General features: G+C 49.7%; 1 protein-coding gene across 1 annotated transcript in view; it reads right to left on the bottom strand.

Moving 5' to 3' along the window:
- Positions 1-13,345: 13,345 nt before the first annotated feature.
- Positions 13,346-22,635, bottom strand: part of ANKRD10 (ankyrin repeat domain 10) — a 32,523-nt gene continuing 23,233 nt past the window's right edge. The window contains exons 5-6 of the mRNA XM_026490929.4: positions 18,262-18,357; positions 13,346-14,944 (exon numbers count right to left, since the gene is read on the bottom strand). Of these exons, the coding sequence (XP_026346714.1) occupies positions 14,469-14,944; positions 18,262-18,357 (572 nt within the window). The 3' untranslated portion in view covers positions 13,346-14,468. The remainder of the gene's footprint in view (positions 14,945-18,261; positions 18,358-22,635) is intronic.

Here is a 22,635-nt window from a genome sequence, read left to right as displayed (position 1 = left end):
ACGGCCCCCGACCGGGGACGGTTCTGCTGTGCGATGGTGCGTCCACGAGAGGCCGTCCTGGGTCTGAATTTGGCTCTTGTCCTGGGCTGGCGGGTGGCGGTTCATCCTCTCTGGTGATGCCGGACAGTGGCCACGCTCCCAGGCAGCCACGCAGTCACGGGGACAAACAGCTCTTCTCTCCATACGACCATTCCCAGCACAGAATTCAGTGCGTCACACGAGATGTCCCACACCCTACTGTCAAATAGGCTTTCTGCGGGATGATGGGCCCGAACGCTCGCTGATGTCGGCGTCCTGAGCACGCATGGCGTGGGGCCAGTGAGTGTGTGAAATGCGTTTGTGACTTTCCGACTTTCCCCATCAGGATGTGATGTCCACAAACTGTTAAATCATCTCCGCGGCACTGCTGGGCTTGTGAGCCTGTCGCTTTTCTCTCTTTTTCGAAAGACCCCGTTTTACTCCACAGATCTTCCTCGGCTTACGATGTGGTTACGTTCAACGTTTATAACAAAAAATATCGCCACGAGCACTGTCGTTTGTACGTCTTGTACGCATGAGGGAATACTTGGCGGAAATCTCCTGGAAAGGGGCTGTGGTTCAAGGCTCTGAGCCTCGTAGCTGGCCACAGACGCTGACACTCTGTTGTCAAAGCAATAAACTTCGCAGCCCCTCCCCCTCCGGAGCGTCCGCTTCCCACACCAGTGATGCCATGCTGCCGAACGTCTAAACATGCATCCCACAATTTTTAACATTTAACAAATTCACACGCGCAACTGGTGACCAGGTAAAGAGCACAGACGCCTCCACCCTTCCTTGGACTTTCCAGACATCTTATCGTCATTCCTGCTTCTTACTTCCATCAAAAAAATAGGGGTTTTGGGTCTTTTACGGTCTTTATCTCTGTTCCTTGATTTGTCAAAGTCAGACATCATCTCTTCACGCTCAGTGAGGAAGATGAGGAACTCCCCCATTCCTGCCACTCAGCGGCCCCTCCCCTGCCAGACCACGTCGTCCCTTCTGTCAGTCACTCTGGCGGAGTGTTTTCTCCGCTAGTGCTTTCTCAACAACCGTCCCACCTCCCACCCCACTCAGCAGGCACCCACAGGGACTCTGGACAGGACAGCAGGCATGTGCACAGGCAGTGAGGCGACTGGGGGCCTGGACCCCATGACACCAAGGAGCAATCGTGCCCGTCCTGTGCCACCTTCTCTCAGACTGGTTTTATAGGAGAGAGAAACAAACATCTGTTTTAAGATTTATTTATTTATTTGGAGGGGAAGGGCAGAGGGCGAGAGAATCTCAGGCAGACTCCCCGATGAGCACTGGGCGTGGAACCCGGCGCGGGGCTCGATCTCACAACGCTGAGATCACGACCTGAGCTGAAACCAAGAGTCAGACACTTGACCGACTGCACCACCCCAGGTGCCCCCAGACGTCTATTTTAAATCGCTCTAATTTGGTGGGGTTTGTTACATACCCCCAAATCGAACCCTACCTGACATACTGCCATGGTCACTTCAAGCCGTAGACTTCGATTTCTACGGTTCTCTGCTCCATTCCTCCTTCCCAAGACGGCACCATTCCTCTGCTTCTGTCAAGCACCCACAGCCCCTCCACGTCCCGCCATTCTCCTTATAACTGCAGCTCAGTCGTCCATGCTCTGTCCACAAGCCGAGTCCAAAAACATAGGGACACCACACACATCACTACGAACCTTGTTTTTCTACCCGTGTCTGGAGAGCTAGCGCCCCCCGCCCCCCTCCCCCAGGTAAGAAAGTCAGCGGGAAGGAACGCTTATGACACTCGTTATAAATTAACGGGAGATTTTGGTCACACAGCCATAGACTGATGCACCATATTTACACAAACAATAATTACAGGGACCACATTAAATGTCCCTTGTTTCTTCACTCATACTGTTGCTATTATGGATTTTTGGGGGGGTACAGTGTCTGGCTGAAATGAGACTAACCAATTCACCCCAGTTTGACTGGGATTCTCCTTGTTTTCGCATTAAAAGTCTTGTTAGCTTGGTCGGTTAACAGGATTCTAGGTGAAACATGACTTTCCTTTCAAACCTTTGGAATAATTCATTAGTGGGAGTGTCCGTTGCCCTGCTGGCAGGTGTTCCTGACTGCCCCCCAGTACCAGGGTCCACAGGGTGGATTCCTACACCTCCCTCTCCTGAACCTCAGGGTCAGTCCCGACGCCCACCTGGGTCACAACCTGCAGATGTTGGCAGTCTTTACAGAACCCATTTTATTCGTTAGAACAGTTTTGCATTCACAGGAAACTTGCAACAATAGTACAGAGTTCCCATATAACACTTCTTTTTTTTTCTTTAAGATTTTATTTATTTATTTGAGAGAGAGAACACTAGCAGCGGGGAGGGGTAGAGGGAGAGGGAGAAGAAGATTCCCCACTGAGTCGGGAGCCGGATATGGGACTTGATCCCAGGACCCTGAGATCACGACCTGAGCTGAAGGCAGACGCTTAATGACTCAGCCACCCAGGCGCCCATCTCAGACTTTGTTTTGACCACGGTGACAACCTTGTGTCCACTGACGCACCTCCTGGGATGCCCTCCTGTTAGGTCAGTGAGGTCAGAACGCTTTTGTGTCACCCAAGCCACAAAACTAAGTCTCTTAGCAAGCATGACTCAACCAGGTAAATTTGGGTAAAACCATGATTTCCCTGGATCAGGACAAAATAACCCCCCCCCCCCCGTGCTGTCCATCTCTGCCACACATTCCTCTGTCTGTCGCGCGGAGTGCCGGCCGACCCGCGATGGCTAGCGCTGAACCCTTCCGCTTTGAAACCATCGTCTGGTGCCGCTCACAGTTCTGTCTTCTTCCTCTTCCTGCTGCTGCCCTCACCTGGAGCTTCAGGTGTGACGGTGTGACCTCCCTGGCCCTGGGGCCCCAAAGAGAAAGGCTGTGCAGCAGCCATGACCTTAGGTTCAGGGCCCCCGACCGTGGTCACGGAGGCCGGCGTGCATTGGGCAGGCCTCCGGGCCCTCATCACGTGCATGGCGCTCGGCTGATGTCACCTCAGCAAACCTGTGTCTTGGTTCGAAGCTGCCATTCCACGTGGAACTGAAGGCAGCCTGTCGTAGCCTGACAGGCTGGGGGCTCGGGGGATGCGTTTCTGGAAGGCCAGCCTCCAACGCGGGTGACAGCAACCTCGCCCGCTTTATCAGTCAGGGCCCGCCGGGAGACAGAGACAGCACCGAGGAGCTTCACGGAAGGAATGAGCGCAAAGGACGTTCGCCAGGTGGGAGCTGTCTAGACAGCAGGCGGTGCCCGCGGAGGACCCTCCGGCCGGGTCTCCCTCTGGCATTCACCAGCCTGGCGTGCCTTCCTTTACGTTCCTGCCGTGGGCACCTGCGGCTGTCCACTCGCCCCCCACACGGCGAGCCTCACTGCAGCGCGTGCGAGCGGCGTCCGCTCTGCTCGCCCGACCCTCCGCCTGTCTTCCCTCCCCACGCAGGCACTCAGTCCTCTTGGCTACAGGATCTTGCCGTCCTCCCTCGCCCGGCTGCCCGCGGGACGTAAAGAAGGAAGTGGGCATGGTCAGCGGCCCATTACGCGAATCCTCTAGAGCACGTCAAACACTGTGGTTTGCATCCTGTTCTCGTGCCTCCCGGCAGAGGCCCCGGGCTGCCTGGGACGGGAGCCGTTCCCACGTCCCTCCTCCTCCCCTTCTGGAGAGAATTTCAAAACTACTCAAAGAAATCAAGTGTCACTGTTCTGTGTGGAAATGTCACGTGCTGTTGGACGCAGCGGTCCACGTTGTTTAGCTCACAAAATCGGCTTCGATTGTCTTGAATTGTATGAACCGTCGGAAAAGCCGTAGCAGCAAACGACATAATGGAAAGCTATCTTTTAGCAGAAAGGGAATGGGACTGACTCACGGATACATGGGAGCCTGCAAATTTGTAGCTGTTTCTAAACACATGTTAATTAAATTCACTGGTGAGAGCCCTGTGGGAGTCATAAATGGTAAAGAGCAAAACCTAAGCTGTTCCCGCGGTGCCGGAGCGCGGGGTTCGGGGGCCGCGGGGGAGTGCAGCCGGAGAAAGCCGGGGCCTCCGCTTCGCCCCGCAGGCTCGTTCTCCTCCCATCTTCCCTAGTTTGTCCTTACGATGTTTTCACTTCAACGTGTTTGTTTCAGATCTACCCTCCAACAAACACGCAACGGGGCAGACGGGGAAGCTGACGTCTTGGGGCACCCTCCCCGTGCCCCTCCCGAAGGGGGTGCTGTGGCTCCTGGCCGCGCGGTTCTGCGGTTCCGCCACATCTGCACAGACAGCACCCACTCTGCAGCCGGGGCCACCCTCCCTGACGCTTGGAGGCCTCGCGTGTCTGCTGGCGGCTCTACGGCGTGGCTTTCAGGACCACGCACGCATGGGCACACGGGCCCCACTGGCTGCGCATACGTCCCGAGTCCGCTTCTTTGCTGCCACGGGGCTCAGCCCCGGACGTGGCCGTGGGGGGCCGTGTCTGAGACGCCCGAGGATCCAACTCCTTCTCTTCACACCCCTGCACTCGGGATGGGCTCGATTTAGCAACTGGCTTCCCAGAGTGGACAAATACCGTGACTCCTGACTTGGGGCCCCTCTGGCACACCCCCTTTACCCATCTAGAGGGGAGGCAGCTCCATGGAGGGAGGAGCGCGGGGGGCCCCGGCCAATAGCCCTCCGGGAGCGGGAACTCCCCCACACCGTGAGCGGACCTGGAGGCACGTGGCTGACGGCGCCCCGCAGGCTGCACGGCCCCGGTGCTGGTTCTCGGACGGCTCTGAGCTTGGGGGCGCCCTGTCATGCGGAGCAAGTAACTACCGGACGTCACAGTGGAAACGCGGGAGCTTCCCAGAGCCCAGCCTATCCCGCTCCTGCTCTGGGCACGCACACTGTCTCCAGGTCACGGTCAGGAAACTGCACGGAAACATCTCGGTTACAAACGCAGCCAGTGGCTAGGACTCGGGGGTCAGTCTCGTACCAGGAACCTTGTTTTCACTTGTGCACAGACGACAGTAACTAATATCACTCCCTGCATTCCCGGTGCCCCTCGATGCTGCGTTCGTGCGTGCTTGCGGGTCCCCAGCACGTCCCTCTGGTGAGACGGGGACTCCCGCTGCTTGCAGTGCTCTGCTCCAGCCGAACCAGCCAAGGCTGAGCTGCTGCTCAGCAGGGAGACCGAGTCAGGTGCCTGCAGGACTCTCTCTGCTCACCACGTTCTCCCCAACGACAATCCATAAACTTGTTCTAGGTCTGTCTCTGCCTAATAAACAGCATCAGCTCGTTATCGTGACCTCACGACATAAGCAGTTTCCTTCATCACGGCCTCCCCGCACTAGGGGCATGGGACGAGAGTTCACCTGTGGGCCACTTAGTGAAACCACCAACGAGCAGTCCAGACGTGGCAAAAACGTGGCAGTAAAGAGGAGGACCCCTGGCAGAGTCTGAGAGCCGGGACTGGGGGAGAGGGGTGCGTCTCCACCACCTCAGCCAGTGGTGTGCAAGCCACCACGGGACCAAACGCACCACCTCCACGGCACCAGGCGTGCCGATCTGGGGGCTACAGATAAACATCAGCAAGGGGGTGAATTCACAGATACGGAGCCTGCAGGTAAGAAGGCTGTCTACGTAGCACCCTGATTCTGAGTTCCAACATAACACGGTGCCCCAACCGAACCGCTTCCCGACTTGGGCTAGGGGCGAGTCTCCTGTGGCCTCGTCCTCCAGAGAGGGTGCTGCACCAGCTCTTGCCCAGGGGCTTCTCAAGCCCACGCCACCCTTCCGCACCGTGGGGGATAACCAGCTGGGCCCCGAGCATCCCCCCTTCACCGTGGGCACGGCTGAAGCTTTGTCAGGGCAAGCGCTGGGGGACGCCGCAGGAGAGGGCTCTCCGCCTGGTTGGGCTGTGCTGCTCCGTGAGGTCCAGCCCCGTGGCACACCCCCAACAGTGCGCGTGGGGAGGCCGGAGGCACACGCGGGGGTCTCTGACCCACATCAGCCCCTCAGTGACTGCGACCTTGCCAGGGCCTGGTGACCACCTCGCCGCGACCCTCCCGGGGTCTGCGGCCCCCGGGGGGCCCCGCCAGCCTCAACAGGGACGCATCCCTGCGCACCGGGTCCAGGACCCCGGACACGTCTTCATGGGGGGGGACTGTGACCACCGCTCCCCCATGAGGCCCTAATTGCAAAGGTCTCCCTAGGCCCTGGAGCCCAGTCATTATCCTCCTACCCAGTTTTGGGGTTTTTAGAGCGAGTGTCCCTCTAAGTTTCGGCAGACTCTGACTCTGCCGAGCCCCAGTGGGCTGCGGTCCTCGCATCGCCCGGGCGGCCTCTTTACCCCTTCAGCCTAGCAGCTTCTCTGTTTCTAATATCATGGTCACCTCTGAAATAACCCCCAAATCTCGAATCCCTAACTTCAGAATTATCCAACAAAGAGGTCTGTTTCAGGACGGTTTCGAAGACCTAATCAAATCTTAGCTCCCTACCCTACAAAACCTTTGAAGGAGTCATAGAGGCTTGCGCAGAAATGCGCGTTCCCCCATTATCTGTCACTGAGGACAACAGGACACCAGAAACATCCCACTGACCTGAATCCATTTATTTGAGTCCTTTCTCACCAGTCGGGTGATCTCAGGGCATCATGACGAGGCCATCTGGTAAACACACATCTTTAGGCCTTAACATTCCCCCCGGTGTCTCCCGATGACCCCCCTTCCCCTCACACCCCTTCAGTTCCACTGCCGTCTGCACGTCCCTTTCGCCCTCACCGCCCCTGCGCCCTCTGGACCCCAGTGATCCCTTCCCACGTGCCCCAAGCACACTGGCTGTCCTCCCGGTGCCACTGCCTTCCCTCCCGCAGGCCGCCTCTCCCACCTCCACACCACCATGCGCCCTCACCGCCAATGCTGCCAGCCGCCCTCCCACCACACACCATGCCCCAGGCCCTGGGGTTTGCGTGCCTCCCTCACTCTGGTGCTTCGTAGCTCGGGCCATAGCTCGGGCCATGTCACCATTCAGAGAGCTCAGGTCCTTGAGCCCCTTCACTCCACTGCCTTGTCCTCCCCCTCGGCCTTCCACAGAGCTCCTATCTCCGTGACCGGCCATGCGTCCCTCACGGATCACAGCCCCGTTCTGGTGCTGCTCTCCCGCCTGCTGTGCCGGTGCTTCACTGTCACCTCCACTGTCACCTCCACTGTCACCTCCACCATCATCCCCGTCACCTCCACTGTCACCTCCACAGCTGCTCTATTACCTCCACAGTCACCTCCACTGTCACCTCCACAGCTGCTCCATCACCTCCACCATCATCCCCATCACCTCCACTATCACCTCCACGGCTGCTCCATCACCTCCACTGTCACCTCCACCATCATCCCCATCACCTCCACTGTCACCTCCATGGCTGCTCCATTACCTCCACCATCACCTCCACTGTCACCTCTACAGCTGCTCCATCACCTCCACTGTCACCTCCACCATCACCTCTACCATCACCTCCACGGCTGTTCCATCACCTCCACCGTCACCTCCACGGCTGTTCCATCACCTCCACTGTCACCTCCACGGCTGCTCCATCACCTCCACCATCACCTCCACAGCTGCTCCATCACCTCCACTGTCACCTCTGCCATCACCTCCACCATCATCCCCGTCACCTCCACTGTCACCTCCACAGCTGCTCTATTACCTCCACAGTCACCTCCACTGTCACCTCCACAGCTGCTCCATCACCTCCACTGTCACCTCCGCCATCACCTCCACCATCATCCCCGTCACCTCCATGGCTGCTCCATTACCTCCACCATCACCTCCACCATCACCTCCACTGTCACCTCTACAGCTGCTCCATCACCTCCACTGTCACCTCCACCATCACCTCTACCATCACCTCCACCATCACCTCTACCATCACCTCCACTGTCCTGTCACCTCCACCATCACCTCCACGGCTGCTCCATCACCTCCACTGTCACCTCCACCGCCACTCCACTTTCACCCCCACTGTCACCTCCACGGCTGCTCCATCACCTCCACGGCTGTTACAGCCCCTCCATTTAGCTGCCATCTTCAGGGCCCCTAGGTTCTCTCCTTGGCTGCACACTAGCCCAGTCACCCCAGCAACCATCTTTGCTTTGCCGTCCCTGCTTCACGGAGCCATGATGCAGACCAACCTCTCCACCCTCTGCCCAGTATCACTTTGACTTGCAATTACTGAGGTCGGGATGCCGGGCCCTCCTCCTGGATCAGGTGTCCAGTTGCTCCCTCACCTTCCCCTCCCCCAACACCAACTTGTGGCTTCCAGCCCCCCAGCACTTGCCCCTCAGGGTGGGAGGGACCTCGCCCGGCTCACGTCCTCATGAAGGCCCACTCTCCCCCACATTGGCAGGGTCCCTTCCTCCCAATCTACCCATCCTCAGACTCGCTCTGGAAGACACGGCCCTTCTCCCTATTGCGTATCCCTTAGCTCTTTCAGGAAAACTCTTCGAAGTCTCTAGTTTCCATCTCTAAGTAGTCTACTTCCATTCTCTGTTTCCTCATTAAAACAAATTCCAGTCTATAAAAAGGTTAAGAGGAAAGCAAGGCACAGCTTTCTAGACTCCCCATGTTTACCATTTAGTCCCTGAGATCTCAGTGCCCAAACACTAAAGGCATCGTTACTTCAACAGGTTTTTTTGAAAGTAACCTCTCCACCCAACATGGGGCTTTAATTCAAGACCCCAAGATCGAGTGGGATGCCCCTCCAACTGAGCCTGCCAGGCATCCCTATTCTAGCAGTTCTTAAACTGTGATCTGCAAGCCCCTGGGGACGCTGGGACCATTTCAGAGGACCCAAAAGGTCACGGCCATATAAGCAAGGAGACGGGACTCTTTCCCTACATTGACAAGTGCACTGATGCAATGGTGAAAGTCTTAACACCAATTTTCCTGGTTGCTCTTATACGCTTCAGCACCGCAGTTTTTAAAAAGCCAATTCCATCTAAGAATGTCCTTGATGCAGTAAAAATAATTTTATTAAGTCTCAACCACCGAGTGCATATTCTGCATGATGATACAAAGTGTGGGAGGATTTCCGCTGCATACCCAAGCACACTGGTTGTCTCCCAGAAAAGCCTGGTCTGGTTGTGTTATAATGCAAATAGCTGCTTTTTTTCTGGAAACATTGTTTTTACTTGAAAACATGACTGGGGAAACTAGTTACTAAGACCTGGGTGTTTGGCAGATATGATTTTATAGAATTTCATGGAGTAGCCAGCCTGTTGCTTCAAGGGGAACAACTGACAGTATTTGTCTAATGAGAACATTTGAATTTTCAAGCAAAAATGACAATTTCCAAACTTGGATCCACACCGTGCACTGACAATTTCCAGCTTCGGACTTTTATGAAATTGTTAATGACATTAAGGCGATTTTTTATAACAAAATGTTTCAACATTTGGGAGATGTGCAGAACTCAGTTAAATATTTTCCAAATAGTTAATGCATGATGTTGTACAATCATGCACGAATTAGAGGCCCATTTGGTGGGTAAGATAAACAGATTTAGTAACCAGGTATAAGAAATCCATTGATATGGTCTGATTCAACACTGCAACCAACCTCGAAGAAACTACCACCGTAGAGTTTTGGTGTCATATCAAATGCCCACAATTAACTGCAAAGGCTACTAAAATATCCCCCTCTTCTCACTTACTTATCTGTAGGAGGCCAGGTTTTCTTTCCATACTTCAATCAAAACATTTACTTAAACTTTTCTTTCTCTTTGAAATGTCTTATAGTTTTCAGCGTAGAGGTCTTAACATTTTCCCTTTTCAATTCAAGTACAGTTAACCTACAGTATTATGTTAGTTTCGGGTGTACGATACGGTGATTCAACGGTTCCGTACGTGTCTCAGTGCTCATCATGGTAGGTGTGCTCTTAATCCCCTTCATCTATCTCACCCGTCCACACCCACCTCCCGGCTGGCGACTCGCCCACCAGTTTGTTCTCTGTATTTAACCATCTGTTTTTGGTTTGTCTTTTTTGTTTGCCTTGTTTCTTAAATTCTACATATGAGTGAAGTCATACGGTATTTGTCTCTCTCTGACTGACTTATTTCACTTAGCATAATACCCTCTGGATCCACCCATGTCGTTGCCAACGGCGAGATTTCATGCTTTATGGGTGAGTTATATTTCATCGTATTTACACCGGCTCTTCTTTATCCGTTCACCAGCCAGTGGACACTCGGGCTGCTTCCATAGTTTGGCTATTGTAAATACGGCTGCAATAAACATAGGGGTGCATGTGTCCTTTTGAATTAGTATTTTCGTTTTCTTTGGGTAAATACCGAGTAGTGGAATTGCTGGATCATATGGTAGTTCTATTTTTAATTGAGGAACCTCTGTAATATTTTCACAGTGGCTGCACCAATTTGCATTCATACCAACATTCAAGAGGGTTCCTCTTTCTCCACGTCCTCACCAACACCTGTTGTTTCTTATGTTTTTGTATTTTATAAGCTATTCTGACAGGTGTGAGGTGATACCTCATTGTGGTTTTGATTTGCATTTCCTTGAGTGATAATGAAGATCTTTTCATGTGTCTGCTGGCCAGCTGTATGTTTTCTTTGAAAAAATGGCTATTTGGGTCCTCTGCCATTTTTGTTGGATTATTTTTTTGTTTTTGTTTTGTTTTGGGTGTTGAGTTGTATAAGTTCCTTCTACATTTTGGATACTGACCCCTTATCAGTTGCAAATATCTCCTCCCACTCAGCAGGCTGCCTTTGTGTTTTGTGGTGGCTTCCTTCGGTTTTTATTTTGGTGTAGTCCGAATAGTTTAATTTTGCTTTTGTTTCCCTTGCATGAGGAGACATACTGAGAAAAATGTTTCTATGGCCGTTGTCAAAGAAATTACTGCTTTTGTTTTCTTCTAGGAGTTTTATGTTCTCAGATCTCAGATGTAGGTCTTTAATCCATTTTGAGTTTATCTGTGTGTGTGCTCTAAGAAAGTGGTCCAGTTTCATTCTTTTGCATGTAGCTGTCCTGTTTTCCCAACACCATTTAAAAAAAGACTTTGAGAGAGAGCGAGCATGAGCAGGGGGAGGGGCAGAGGGAGAAGCAGACTCTCCGCTGAGCACGGAGCCCGATGCGGGACTCGATCCCCTGGTTAAGGTAGACGCTTAACCAACTGTGCCACCCAGGTGCCCACCCCACTCCCCGCAACACCATTATTTGAAGAGACTTTTCCCCATTGTATATTCTTGCCTCCTCTGTTGTAGGTAACATAAGCATGGCTCCGTTTCTGGGCTCTCTATGCTGTTCCACTGATCCGTGTCTATTCTGGTGCCAGTATCATATTGTTTGGATGACTACAGCTTTGTAGCACACCTTGAAATTTGGAATCGTGGTACTTTCAGCTTTGTTCTTCTTTTTCAAGACTGCTTTGGCGATTTGAAGTCTTTTCTGGTTCCATACAAATTTTAGTATTATTTGTTCTAGTTCTGCGAAAAATGCCGTTGGTATTTTGACAGGGACTGCATTAAATCTATAGGTTGCTTTGGGTAGTGTGGACATTCTAAGTGTTTGTTCTTCTGATCGACATGCTTGGACTGTCTTTCTGTTTGCGTCCTCTTCAATTCCTTTCATCACCGTTGTATAGTTTCCACAGTAAAGAGCTTTCCCTCGCCTTGGTTAAGTTTACTCCTAGGTACTTTATGATTTTTGGTGCAAGTGTAAATGGGATTATTTTCTTAATTTCTCTTTTTGCTACTTCAATAGTGTATAGAAATGCAACAGATTTCTGCATATTAATTTTGTATCCTGCAACTTTACTGAATTCATTCATCAGTGCTAATAGTTTTTGGTGGAGCGTTTAGGGTTTTTTCTATGTAATATCATGTCATCTGCAAATAGATTTTCTCAACCAAAATGTTTAAACCTTCTTTCTCTCTGAGACGTTTTATAGTTTTCAGTGCAGAGGTTTTGAACATCTTTTAAGGTATATTACTAGATATTTTATGGTTTTGGTGTTACTGTCAATGGACTATTTAAAGTTGAATTTTCCAATTGTTTGCCATTTAAGTATACAAGCACCTAGAAGGGTCTTCAGGCCAAAAAAGAACCAGTGAACTATTATAATAGTTTAGTATGCACTTAATTTTGATGAGATATGCAGAGCAAAATTTCGGCTTATTCTTGGGTCAGTGTTAAAATGATATCCACATGTTTTTGAAGTACTAGAACTATCTTTTTCAAGTCCTAAGTACAAAAAACTTCCCCAAATATATACAGAGTAGAACAATGAGCCTTCACGTACCCAGTCAACATGAGCTCACACCCACTGTTGTGTGAGTTTTGTTTTGTCTCCAGTCTACCACTCCTGTGTCATTTCCAGGCATATTCCAGCCATGACAGAATTCGACCGTAACAATTTCCTTACGATCTCTAAATGGGACCTTCACGTGCCTGTCAATGCCTCTGGACGACAAGACAAGCAAAGTGCATCCATCACCACCGCGTGTGGCCGTTGACCTCCTCCAGGTTCTATACAGTAGGTTTACCCCAAGCAGCCGTCATATTCTGTCCAAAAAGTCCCAAGACTAAATGAATGGTTGATCCTCAGGGCATCGTAAGAGATTCACTTAATGTTTTTCGGCAAATATTAACTCACTATGTAGTCTCTGAAATACATCGAGGACTAGGCCAAGCCAGGGACGGCACGGTTTCCCTTCTCCTGAAGACCTACAGCAGCTTGGGTGGCTTCTCAGAGCCGTCGTTTAGAAGGGCTGCCGAAGCCATCTGGGCTCAGAGCTCGATTACTGATGCCTGCTGCGGGCACGGGATTCGGCAGCGGTGACACGGCAGGAGCATTCGCGCTTCTGTTCTCAGCCTCCAGTAATTTTTGTGACACTTCCAAAGCCTAATGCCCCCTCACTTTGGTCTGTTAAGTTTTAAAATAAAATACATAAAGAAACCAGTGTTTTAAGGAACATATATAGGCATGCCAGAATGATTATTTTGTTGGCATTTACTAACTATAACTTACAGTTTTAAAAGGCTTAACGTTCCTAAGTGTTTGCTGGCCCAATGTTTAGCAAATTATGGTTGTTGTCTTTTATGAAAATAAGCAGGCAGGGACAATACTGTTAGCTGAGAGCAACTGATACCCCCCAAGAGAGCTCCCGGAGACAAAGTATCCGTAACACTAGAGTATATATATTAACAAATCAAAAGTGGCCAGAAATTACACGGGTAGGATCAGAGGAGTAAAGCAAAATCTTACAAGCAAAATAAAAGGCGATCCCCCACTCCTCACACCCTGGAAAGAAAGCACACCCCAGGCATGAATCGAGTGTGAGAGTTTTTTATTCAATTTGTAAAGTACAGTTTAAAAACAAGATGTTAGTAACACTCTTAGAACATTGGCTTGTTCATTTGACATTTTCTCTATCTTAACCAATTTTTATTACAAAAATCAGAAAAGTAAAAATTCGTTACAATATTTGCACAGCGTGACCACTAGCTGCTTAAACAAAAGCTAATTTCTATAAAACCATAAACTTAGTGCAGTTTTATTAAGAGAGATCCAAAATTCTCTCGGTGGACTGGATATACATAGTGGTATAGATTTTAAAGCAGAAAACCCCCAAAAACAAAAACAAGGAAAAAAGAAAATATAAGTCAAAATAGTCAAATATTCTGACCTGACAGTTCCTACAAATAGTAATTTCCACTACATATAAAGAAAACCATTCTCTGTGGTAAAAACTGTAGAGACAAAGCAAGAAATGTGGGATAAAATCACAACAGGTCAAAAGTCAGTCCTAGATGGCAGGTGCTCTCAGTGAAACCCGGGGCAGGGAGCTACGCCGTTGAAGAAGGGGCCACGTGCACCCCCAAACCGCCACGTGTGCCTGTAAGCAAGACCCCCCTCACGGCAAGTTGCAAAGTTTCAGTGAAAAGACTTTGAAAGAGACAAATGTTCTTTTCTTCAAGAACTCTTGGTAAGGCTGTACTTTGCGTAGGGAAAGAGCTGTCTTCTGTCATAAACTCTGCGGGAAAGAGTAAAAGCAAGCTTTTCAAAATGACCATGTGCGGGGAGCTGAGTCATGAGGGACCTCGTTTACTGCCTCTCATTTATCCCGATCTGATGTCATTTTACTTGACAAGAGGAAAGATGGCATTTTATGGTGACGGGATTCAAAGGAAAACACTGAGGCTGGCAGCAGGAAAACTAACTTTTGAACGAGGCTCGCCACCCACGGGAGAAACACCTGTGCGCTACGTCAGCCCTACTCGTGCACACAATAGGACTCACGAGGAACTTTTCAAATAAAAGCTGACTTTTCAGAAAGCTGAAGTATAAAAAAACAGTACAGGTCACGGCATTCCCTCCAATGGGTGCTCCGCGAGTATTCGGAGTCGGCTACTGGGGGGATGGGCACGTCCCGACACGCCAGGCCGCTGGTCTCTACGAGCCGTGGTAGAGGTGCATGGCCCCCAGGACGGCACCGCCGTGTCTCTCTCCCCCCTTCGCGGAGCTGGGGTGCTCCGCCACGCTGTTAAGCTCGGGGATGCTTTCGGCGGTGTCCCCAAACCCATGGTAATGCCCGTACTGCAGATTCTCCTCAATGTCCTCCACCCAGGAAGGCCTATTAGCTACGCAGCTGCTCGGACTCCCGTTCAGGTGCAGAGAGCCGCACATCTCTGCGTTAACGCTCATGGTCTTTTCTGGCTCCTCCGTCCCATTAACACAAACAGAACCCTGGCTACTTGGAAAAGGCCGTCCTCCAACTAATCCATTGCTAATTCCATTAGATCCTGATAAGCAGTGGTCATTCCTGCTCTCCATCCCATTGAGCTGTGTCGTGGAGGGGAAGTCCAAATGTCCATTGATGACACATCCATTTGTCAATGTATCCGACACGGGGCTACTGTTTTTCATATCTGCATTAAGAAATACACCTGTCACCAAAATTCAGAACCAGAGGGGGAGGAGAAACTAAAAATGTTTCATTGCTGCTACAATTTTAAAGGATTTATTTAGTTTCTTTTTTTTTTTCTTTTAAACAAACCAGTTCCTTTTCCAGAAGTAAAAAACTGCATAGGCAGATTTAAAAATAGAACCAACGGCAGCATTTGCCCGGTAAGACAGGAAACATCTATGACTTTCAGCAGCAATGAGTGGCTGAATGTAAACACCTAAGTGGACAAATACGTGGTGTGAAAAACACCAACAGTCCTGAAAAGCTGTCAAAAAAACCCAAAATCAAAAAACTGCTCTCATTTTAAGACTACTTTTGGGAAAAAGTTTTAAAAATCACCCGTGAAAAAGTCCAGCAGAACAAAGTGTGAGGTTTTCCACAGAGTTAAAATAAAACCCCACACCTCTCCAGCTCTTAAGAAAAGGTTAAAAGAAAGGCGGCCGCTGAAGCAGGGGCCTGGGGAGGCTCCTGGGACCAGGCGAGACCGTGCCACACAAGCTCCGGGGAGGCGGCCCGTCGCTCAGGCCAGGCACGCGGACGCAGGAGTTCAAATCTTAGCAACACTCGCATCCACGTGGCACTTCTGCGACTCGGCCCGTGGCGGAGCGGCCAGTGGGAGAACGGGGCACTAAGCGCTCTCACGCGTGCGGTCTGGGGCCGGCAGCGCAACAGCACGAGCTCTGGGAGGGTCTTCCGAGTTCACCAGTAAAGTGACTATGATGTCCGAGGCTTCACCTAATTAGGCTACTTTAAAAAATCACTTAGGTTGGAAAAATGTTGCTTGCTTAATCTGCATATGTAGACATCCATCAGGAGGAGGATGTCTTATGGGGGAAAAAAGAGTCAATCACAACACATTCGGGCCCATGGGACAGCGATTACAAGGTAGTTTTCTGTATAAGGAAACTGGGGATTCAACATTCGTGTTCACAGGAATTCACAGAACAGTACAAAGGACGACCGAGAACTATGTCTTGCTTGGTAATATGAAATTTTATCTCAATGTTCTGCGCTGTTAAAGCAAGTATGATATTAAACACAGAAGAGCGGAGTCCCACGACCGTTCGAACGAGGACACGCTTCCGCACCCCCAATCACCCTGACACACAGCGTGGCCCTCCCCCGGAAGGGCTTACTTTCGCGTCATCATCTATGTGCCTCTGATTTGCACTTGGACATAGGTTTCTGAGTGTCCCGCAAATCTTCCTGCCAACAAAAAATCACGGCTTGTTCAATGAACAAAAACACCTTCTACACATTCCATTAATCACCCATTTTTCTGGCAATTTAAGTGATAATCATAGTTTGTTTAATTGGTATAAATTCTTCAGAGGATAAGGGATTATTTTTTTTCAAATTAAAGGACAGCTCTTCTGTTTAGTTAAAATTCAAGATTAGAGAACAAATATTTCAAGAACCAAACATGAAGAAGAATAGAAAGAAATAAAATAAGCTATTCCCAGAGAAATACTTTATCAGTTTTTGTTTTTTTTTTCAAAAATAAAGTATACACAATGTTCCCTGGGTGGTAAAATTCATGACTACGACGGCGACCGTGACAGTTACTAAGACAAATAACTGTGTACTATTATCAGATATGGAAACGACATTTCCAGGGGGACTGGACCTGAAAAGGTCCAGGAGCACTGCTGCAGAAATCGGAGTTGCCTAGACTCAGTTTTCGTTTCGCGTTCTCTCTGCGCCGCGTATGTGGTCTCCCCTTAGAGCCCGGGTGGCGTCAAAGAGTACCGTTGCGCCATCTCAGAATCAGGGCTAGTTGATAACCTCGTGTCATTACGGCAAGTCTGACAAACCCGAGCGCGAGAACGGCAGGCATCCTAGAGAGTGGCTAACTTGGGACCCCGCCCGGCCACCTCCAACACGGCCCTCGCTCCTTGCTCCCGTGCACCACCTGCCTGCCTGCTGCATGGCCCCCAGGGTTTAGCGCACTTGGTGGACACAGGTGGACCGTGTCGTACATGAGTGACGGGAAGTGTGCGCCTGTTACACAGGATGAGTGGGGCTCGAAATAAAGTGTGGCCTTCTCAGCGCGACGTGACGCCCACGCTGGCTATTAAATTTGGCCTGAAAACGCAGGGAATTAATGCTTGAAGATTAAAGAGTGATTACTTCTGCCTTTTTAAAAACATTTAACAATGTTGTTTTGTTTTGAAAAGCTTTGAGTTTTGTTATTTGTCTTTAGCCAAGGTCTTTAAATGAATTATCCAATCAGAATTTCCCTTAGAAAATCTACCCATTTAATTATTTGGTAAAAAGGCGACTCCACCCATAACAACCAGTAGCTTCTAGAAAGATGTGCACACTTTCCTTTCATTTTAGTAAAAAGAAATGATTTTTTCTGGGATGTCTGGGAAACGTAATGCATAATCTCTTACCCCAGTGAAGAATTTAGCATAGAGACATAATAAAACCTTAAAAGAACCAGTATCTATTTCTACATATATTAACACAGTAAGAAAATGGCTATGATGTTTTCACGGTCACCTAAAGAAAAGAATGGCAGAGAAAAGTGTTAACTCACAGGAAAAGTCTTCAGAGATTCTAAACGCTAAAAGAAACAGCCTTTGACTTTAAAAAAAAACTCAGAATGACTACCAACTGCTTGAATATATTAACCCTTTGAGCATGTAAAACGTGTTTCGTGAGACGCGGTGCTCAGCGTTTGGCTGGACTTGGAGTTGATGTCCCAGAAACCACGGCAACCAGCAGTGGCAAGCGGGAGGCTCCACGCTGGCGAGACCGGCCACAAGTCAAAACCACAGCATCCACCCGTCCTCCGTGTCCACAGCAAGGCATCCTTCTTGCTGTGCACCAGGCCGACACTACTAGCAACAGACGTCTGTCTGGCGTATTCACCCAAAGGTCACATGTCGGGAAAGTAAGCATGCGAAACCTCGTTGAAATCAAACAAGGCACGTTAAGCGGAAGCTTCACACCAAAGTAGGAAGATTGCACTTAAACTTTTCGTATCTATAGAATGCACCCAAAACACTGATCCTTGTATCTACAAACTTGCCCAAGATACGCAAACTGTAGTGTAACATTCTTTAAAACACCGGACAACAAAGTGCAAACATCAGGAGAGAAACTCAGCTTAGAAATAATACGCATACTGGTTCTTGCAACGACAGGGGGTCTGCATTGCTGAAACAGTATAGATTTCTATTTCTTTTGGTCCGACAGAACCACCCTCCTGCTGTTTGGTGTCTTCGACCATGGGGCTGCTGCCGCAGCTAACGGGGAACCGTCCACTCCCACCTGTTACAGCAGCAAGCTCTCTGTCAATCAGCATTTTGTCAGCGTCCTCGTCCACGTCGCCGTTCCCCAGCAGCGTGCAGGGACCCGAGCTCCGAGCTGCACAGAACACAAAGACAATTTTAGATCCCTGCGGCTACAAGCTTTTGAGACAACTGTTTCTCCCGCCTTTTTCCTCCAGAGCACCGAATGCTCCCCAACTGTCAAAACACCATAATAATCTACAGACTACCAAGGAGCCTAGTACGCTATTGGGAAAGTGACTTTTCCACGGTAAAAAGACTTCCTGAAGCGTGCAGTTTCAGTGAAAATCATGGGATTTCGGACACATGCTCTACATACACTCAATGGCACAGCTTCTCCTTCGTGGCTGCTACCTGGACACATAAAGCAATCACACAACCCAGAGATGTTTCTAAGTATGTTTTTAAGTTCAGTGCACTTAGTATTATGCCCCCAAATGTTCCTTCCGTTGTTTTTCATAAAGAAATACAAAGACGATTCTTGAATAACATAAAAACCATTAAAACTATCCTTAAATTAAAAAAATCCACTAATTTCAGTAGCAGAAAATAAGGTAAAAGCCAAGATTCAATACTGTCCTGGGGGCGCGGGCCCGTGCACCAAGACACGGTAACATGGGAAACAAACATTAAAGTCTTGGTCCCAAGATCTTTGGAGCTGAAGTTATACATGCACATTCCTCAAAAAAGGATCGTTCTCTGGATCTTGGAGAAAAACGAGCATGCTCATTTGATCACATTTCCTGCAAGAATCACATTCTGTGTGGAAACATTCTCTCCACGCACTTGCCCTGGGAGTCCCCCCCGCCCTTCTCCCAGCAGCCACTCACTTGACACACGGCTTTCTAGTCTTAGCAAGCATGTGCTACTACCAAAACGGACCCCAAAGCACTTCTATGCCTTGCTTTTCTCCATTTACCATGGCATGAATGCAGCTCGTCAGCAAAGCTCAAAAGAATCTTTTAAAGTCGAGTCAGAATCCGCTGCAGGGCTGCACCATCACTCACACCTCCCCCCAAACTCCCCGCCTGGCTTTCCTTCCTATCATGAATACCACAGTCAACATCCTTATCAGTGCACCTTTGTGAGTATTTCTGGTTCTTTACTCAGATAAATACAGAGAATTATTCCTGGGTCAAAGGATGCATACAATAAACAACAACTTTTGGTGCTAAATCTTTCCAATAAACATTTAAAAACAGACACGAACTCTGCAGCTTTAATTACTTCTAATTTTAGAGGCATGAGTCATTTTCAATATATGTAAAGGGAACGGGTGTACCAGTTCCAGACGTCTGATCACTAACCCTAACCCAAACTGTTGAGACCAAAGATAATGCTGCATGGTCTTCCCCAAACAGAAGCACAAGGACTGAATGGCTAGTATGTGGGAGAAACAGAACACTGTGATTTGTGTAGCTGGTCTGCAGAGGTACGAGGCCAAAAGCACTCGGCAGGACAGGTGCTCTTAAGCCAGAGGCATTAAGCCGTGGATTCCCGTCTTCCCCACTCAAGGCTCTTCCTATTCCTCCACGAGCCCCACATCCGCCACAGGCAAGGCGCGATCTTTCCTATGAACCAGGTACTTTCAAAGAGTCCGTGGCAAACAGGCCACCTTAACGAGGGGGTAGGGGTAGGGCACCCAGGTGTCAGCTGGGCAAGCGCTCAGGACCTTCAGGGAGACCTCAGCCAGCCAGCCGTTTCAGAGACGAGGAGCCTGCAGTCAGCGTGGGGTCACGTTCTGCCCCTTCCTCTCCTACACCTGGTGAGCCAGGCGGGGAAGCAGGTAGTTCGCGGAGCACTGGCGCACGCTAGCACGGCACAGCCACGGACGCCTCTGCGAACAGAGACTCCACAGAGATATGACGCGGCTTTGTGTCTGTACTTGTAAGGTCTGCTTTTCAGGATTCAGGGGCCAGTGTTCGTCGGGAAGGTGACAAGTAGGCTAAATGTGCAATTTCACATCTCTGAAAAGCAAAGCAGGTTAGCAGGTTATTTAAAAAAAAACCGATGGGACAAATTAAAAAAGTGCTTCCTGAGAGCTGAGCTACTTGTCTTTCTGTCCCCTAAACCCAGTGCCCAGAAGAGTGGCCGTATCCGTGAATGAAGCCCACTCTCTAGCCTGAAAAGACACAAACACAGAAAGCAAACAAAAACGATTAGTAACTGCAGTAAGCAGTAATAAAATCGGGAGAATCGCCTCCAGAGAAGGTTGGCTGTGAAGTGCAGTGGGACCCAGGGAAGACCTGCCACTAGGGGGCCGGAAGGGCCGGTGACAGAGGAGTTTGGGGACATCCAAGGTCAAACCAAGAGGAGGAGCCAGGGCACAGGGCCACTTCACCACGTAGGCGACTCACTGAAAGAGAGACCCATGCAGAGCACTGGGGACTATCCCGAAACCTTTCCATTTCGCAGGTGTGCCGTTAATGCTGGTGGTTCCTCATTAAAAGGATAAAAATGAAATAGACCAAAGGCTCTCCTATTTCTGTAGTCAAGAAACTGTTTCATGTGGGAAGCATATGCTAATGCAGTCAGCCCAGAATTTTCTCTATAGATTGGCGATCTTTGTAGTGCACTGTTGCCATGAACTATCTGCAGGGGTGTTTAACTCTTTGGCAGGTAACCCAGCTGCCCCAGAACCTTGGGAAATTCTAGCACCTGTAGACAGGACGTGCTTAATTACCCAGATGGAGGCATTAAAGGTCCAATTTACTTTTTAAAACTGTATTTTATGAACCATGAGATTAACACTGGCCTCTCAGAATTTTAAGAACATTGGATCTGACTTGACTTCTTTCTCCCACACATACCCATTCGTCTTTGCCAAAGGAGCCACTGAAATATTGCACATTGCATCTGAGAAAGGCGGTCTTGCAGAGAGAAAACGGAATGTCTTTTCCAAGTTATCAATTTTGATCCTATTTACACTTTGGAGAAGCATCTTCCCATCTTCCTCCTGACTTCCATGGTTAAAGGGAGAATCACTGAACATTTTCTAAGAACTGTCCTTACCTTTTACTTGGCCAAAGCAGGCGTTTGTTGAGACAGGATCCTAGGACACGTTAGATGCTGAATATTTATGATAGAAAAAAGCCTAGGATTGGCTCAAAATGAAGCCTCCCAGCTTCCTTCCTGCAGAGGCAAGGCTGCAACCAAGCGCGACTGACACAGAAATCTGCATTTGTACTTCCATCTGAAACCCCCAAAGCCAGCTCTTAGAAAGATTCTAAAACCACATATATGCTTTATGACCAAGCAGTTTACAAACATGCGGAAGGCATTACTTGGCTTTTGGAAGCCGGGGAGCATCTGATGCGTTGGAAGAGGTGCCATCAGGAAGCTGACCTCCGTGCTGGCTCCGTACGGCCGGGAAGGTGCACACGCACAACAAGTTCTTTTTTACTTTTTTTAAGTGAACTCTACACCCAATGTGTGGCTTGAACTCATGACTCTGAGATCGAGTCACAGGCTCCAACTGAGCCAGCCCGGCGCCCCCAAAAACAAGATCTCAATTGCCAAGGACACCTGGAAATTTACCTAGGGCTTCTGAAAAATGCCCCATCGGGCTTATTTTAAAGGGAGAAAAGTCTCTTAAAAGGCAAAAATCAACCTCTATGGTGACCTACTTGTGTGATGCAGGTGCTCCGGCCGGCTAGCAGGGCACTAACCCCAGGGCCATGCCACGTGGGAGGAGCCCGCTGATGCCCAGATGCTGCCAAGCAGGTTCACACGAGGGGCCTCAGTGAGGCTGGGCTCCTGACGCGGATTAGTGATCTTCCTTTGTGTATCTTTAGGGTGCCAGTGTGGGGGGGTCCCAGGTGCTGACCACACCCTGGGGTGGGGCTGGCCAGCGGCTCCAGGACACCATGCACGTCTGTGGTCTCCCCGTGGAAGCGGGAACGCCGACCATGGGCAAGCCCTCAGGTCCCCTTCAAAGAAGCTGGGAAGGAAAGTTTCCCCTGGTGGCTTCCCACCGGCCTTTATCAATCAGAACTATTTCTCATCCACTCATAGAGCACATTTTACCCAAATAACTGATTTTTTGAAAAAAAGTTCTGTTAAAATCAAAGCAGGACCTGAGGCCAAAATGAAGGCGGTTCAACTACGCGGGAACTTACACAGACTCTAGCTCCCGCCATGGCCCCAAGTGCAGCAGTGAATTCTAGAAACACCACGGAGGGCCTTGGGGTTTCGTGAAAAGGACGCAGTAAGGAAGGTGCATGGACGGCTGACTCCTGCCACAGCCACTCCACCGCTCTGAGAAGAGACGAGGCTCGGGGGTTGGAATTCAAGACAGCGACAGTGGAATCACAGAAAGCACGTGGTTCTCCATTGCATTTGCTCAGATCACAGT

The sequence above is a fragment of the Ursus arctos genome, unplaced genomic scaffold, assembly GCF_023065955.2.
Source record: "Ursus arctos isolate Adak ecotype North America unplaced genomic scaffold, UrsArc2.0 scaffold_10, whole genome shotgun sequence".
Taxonomy (NCBI): Eukaryota; Metazoa; Chordata; class Mammalia; order Carnivora; family Ursidae; genus Ursus; species Ursus arctos.
The sequence above is the reverse complement of the archived record's forward strand: the minus strand, read 5'-3'. Positions and strand labels throughout refer to the sequence as shown.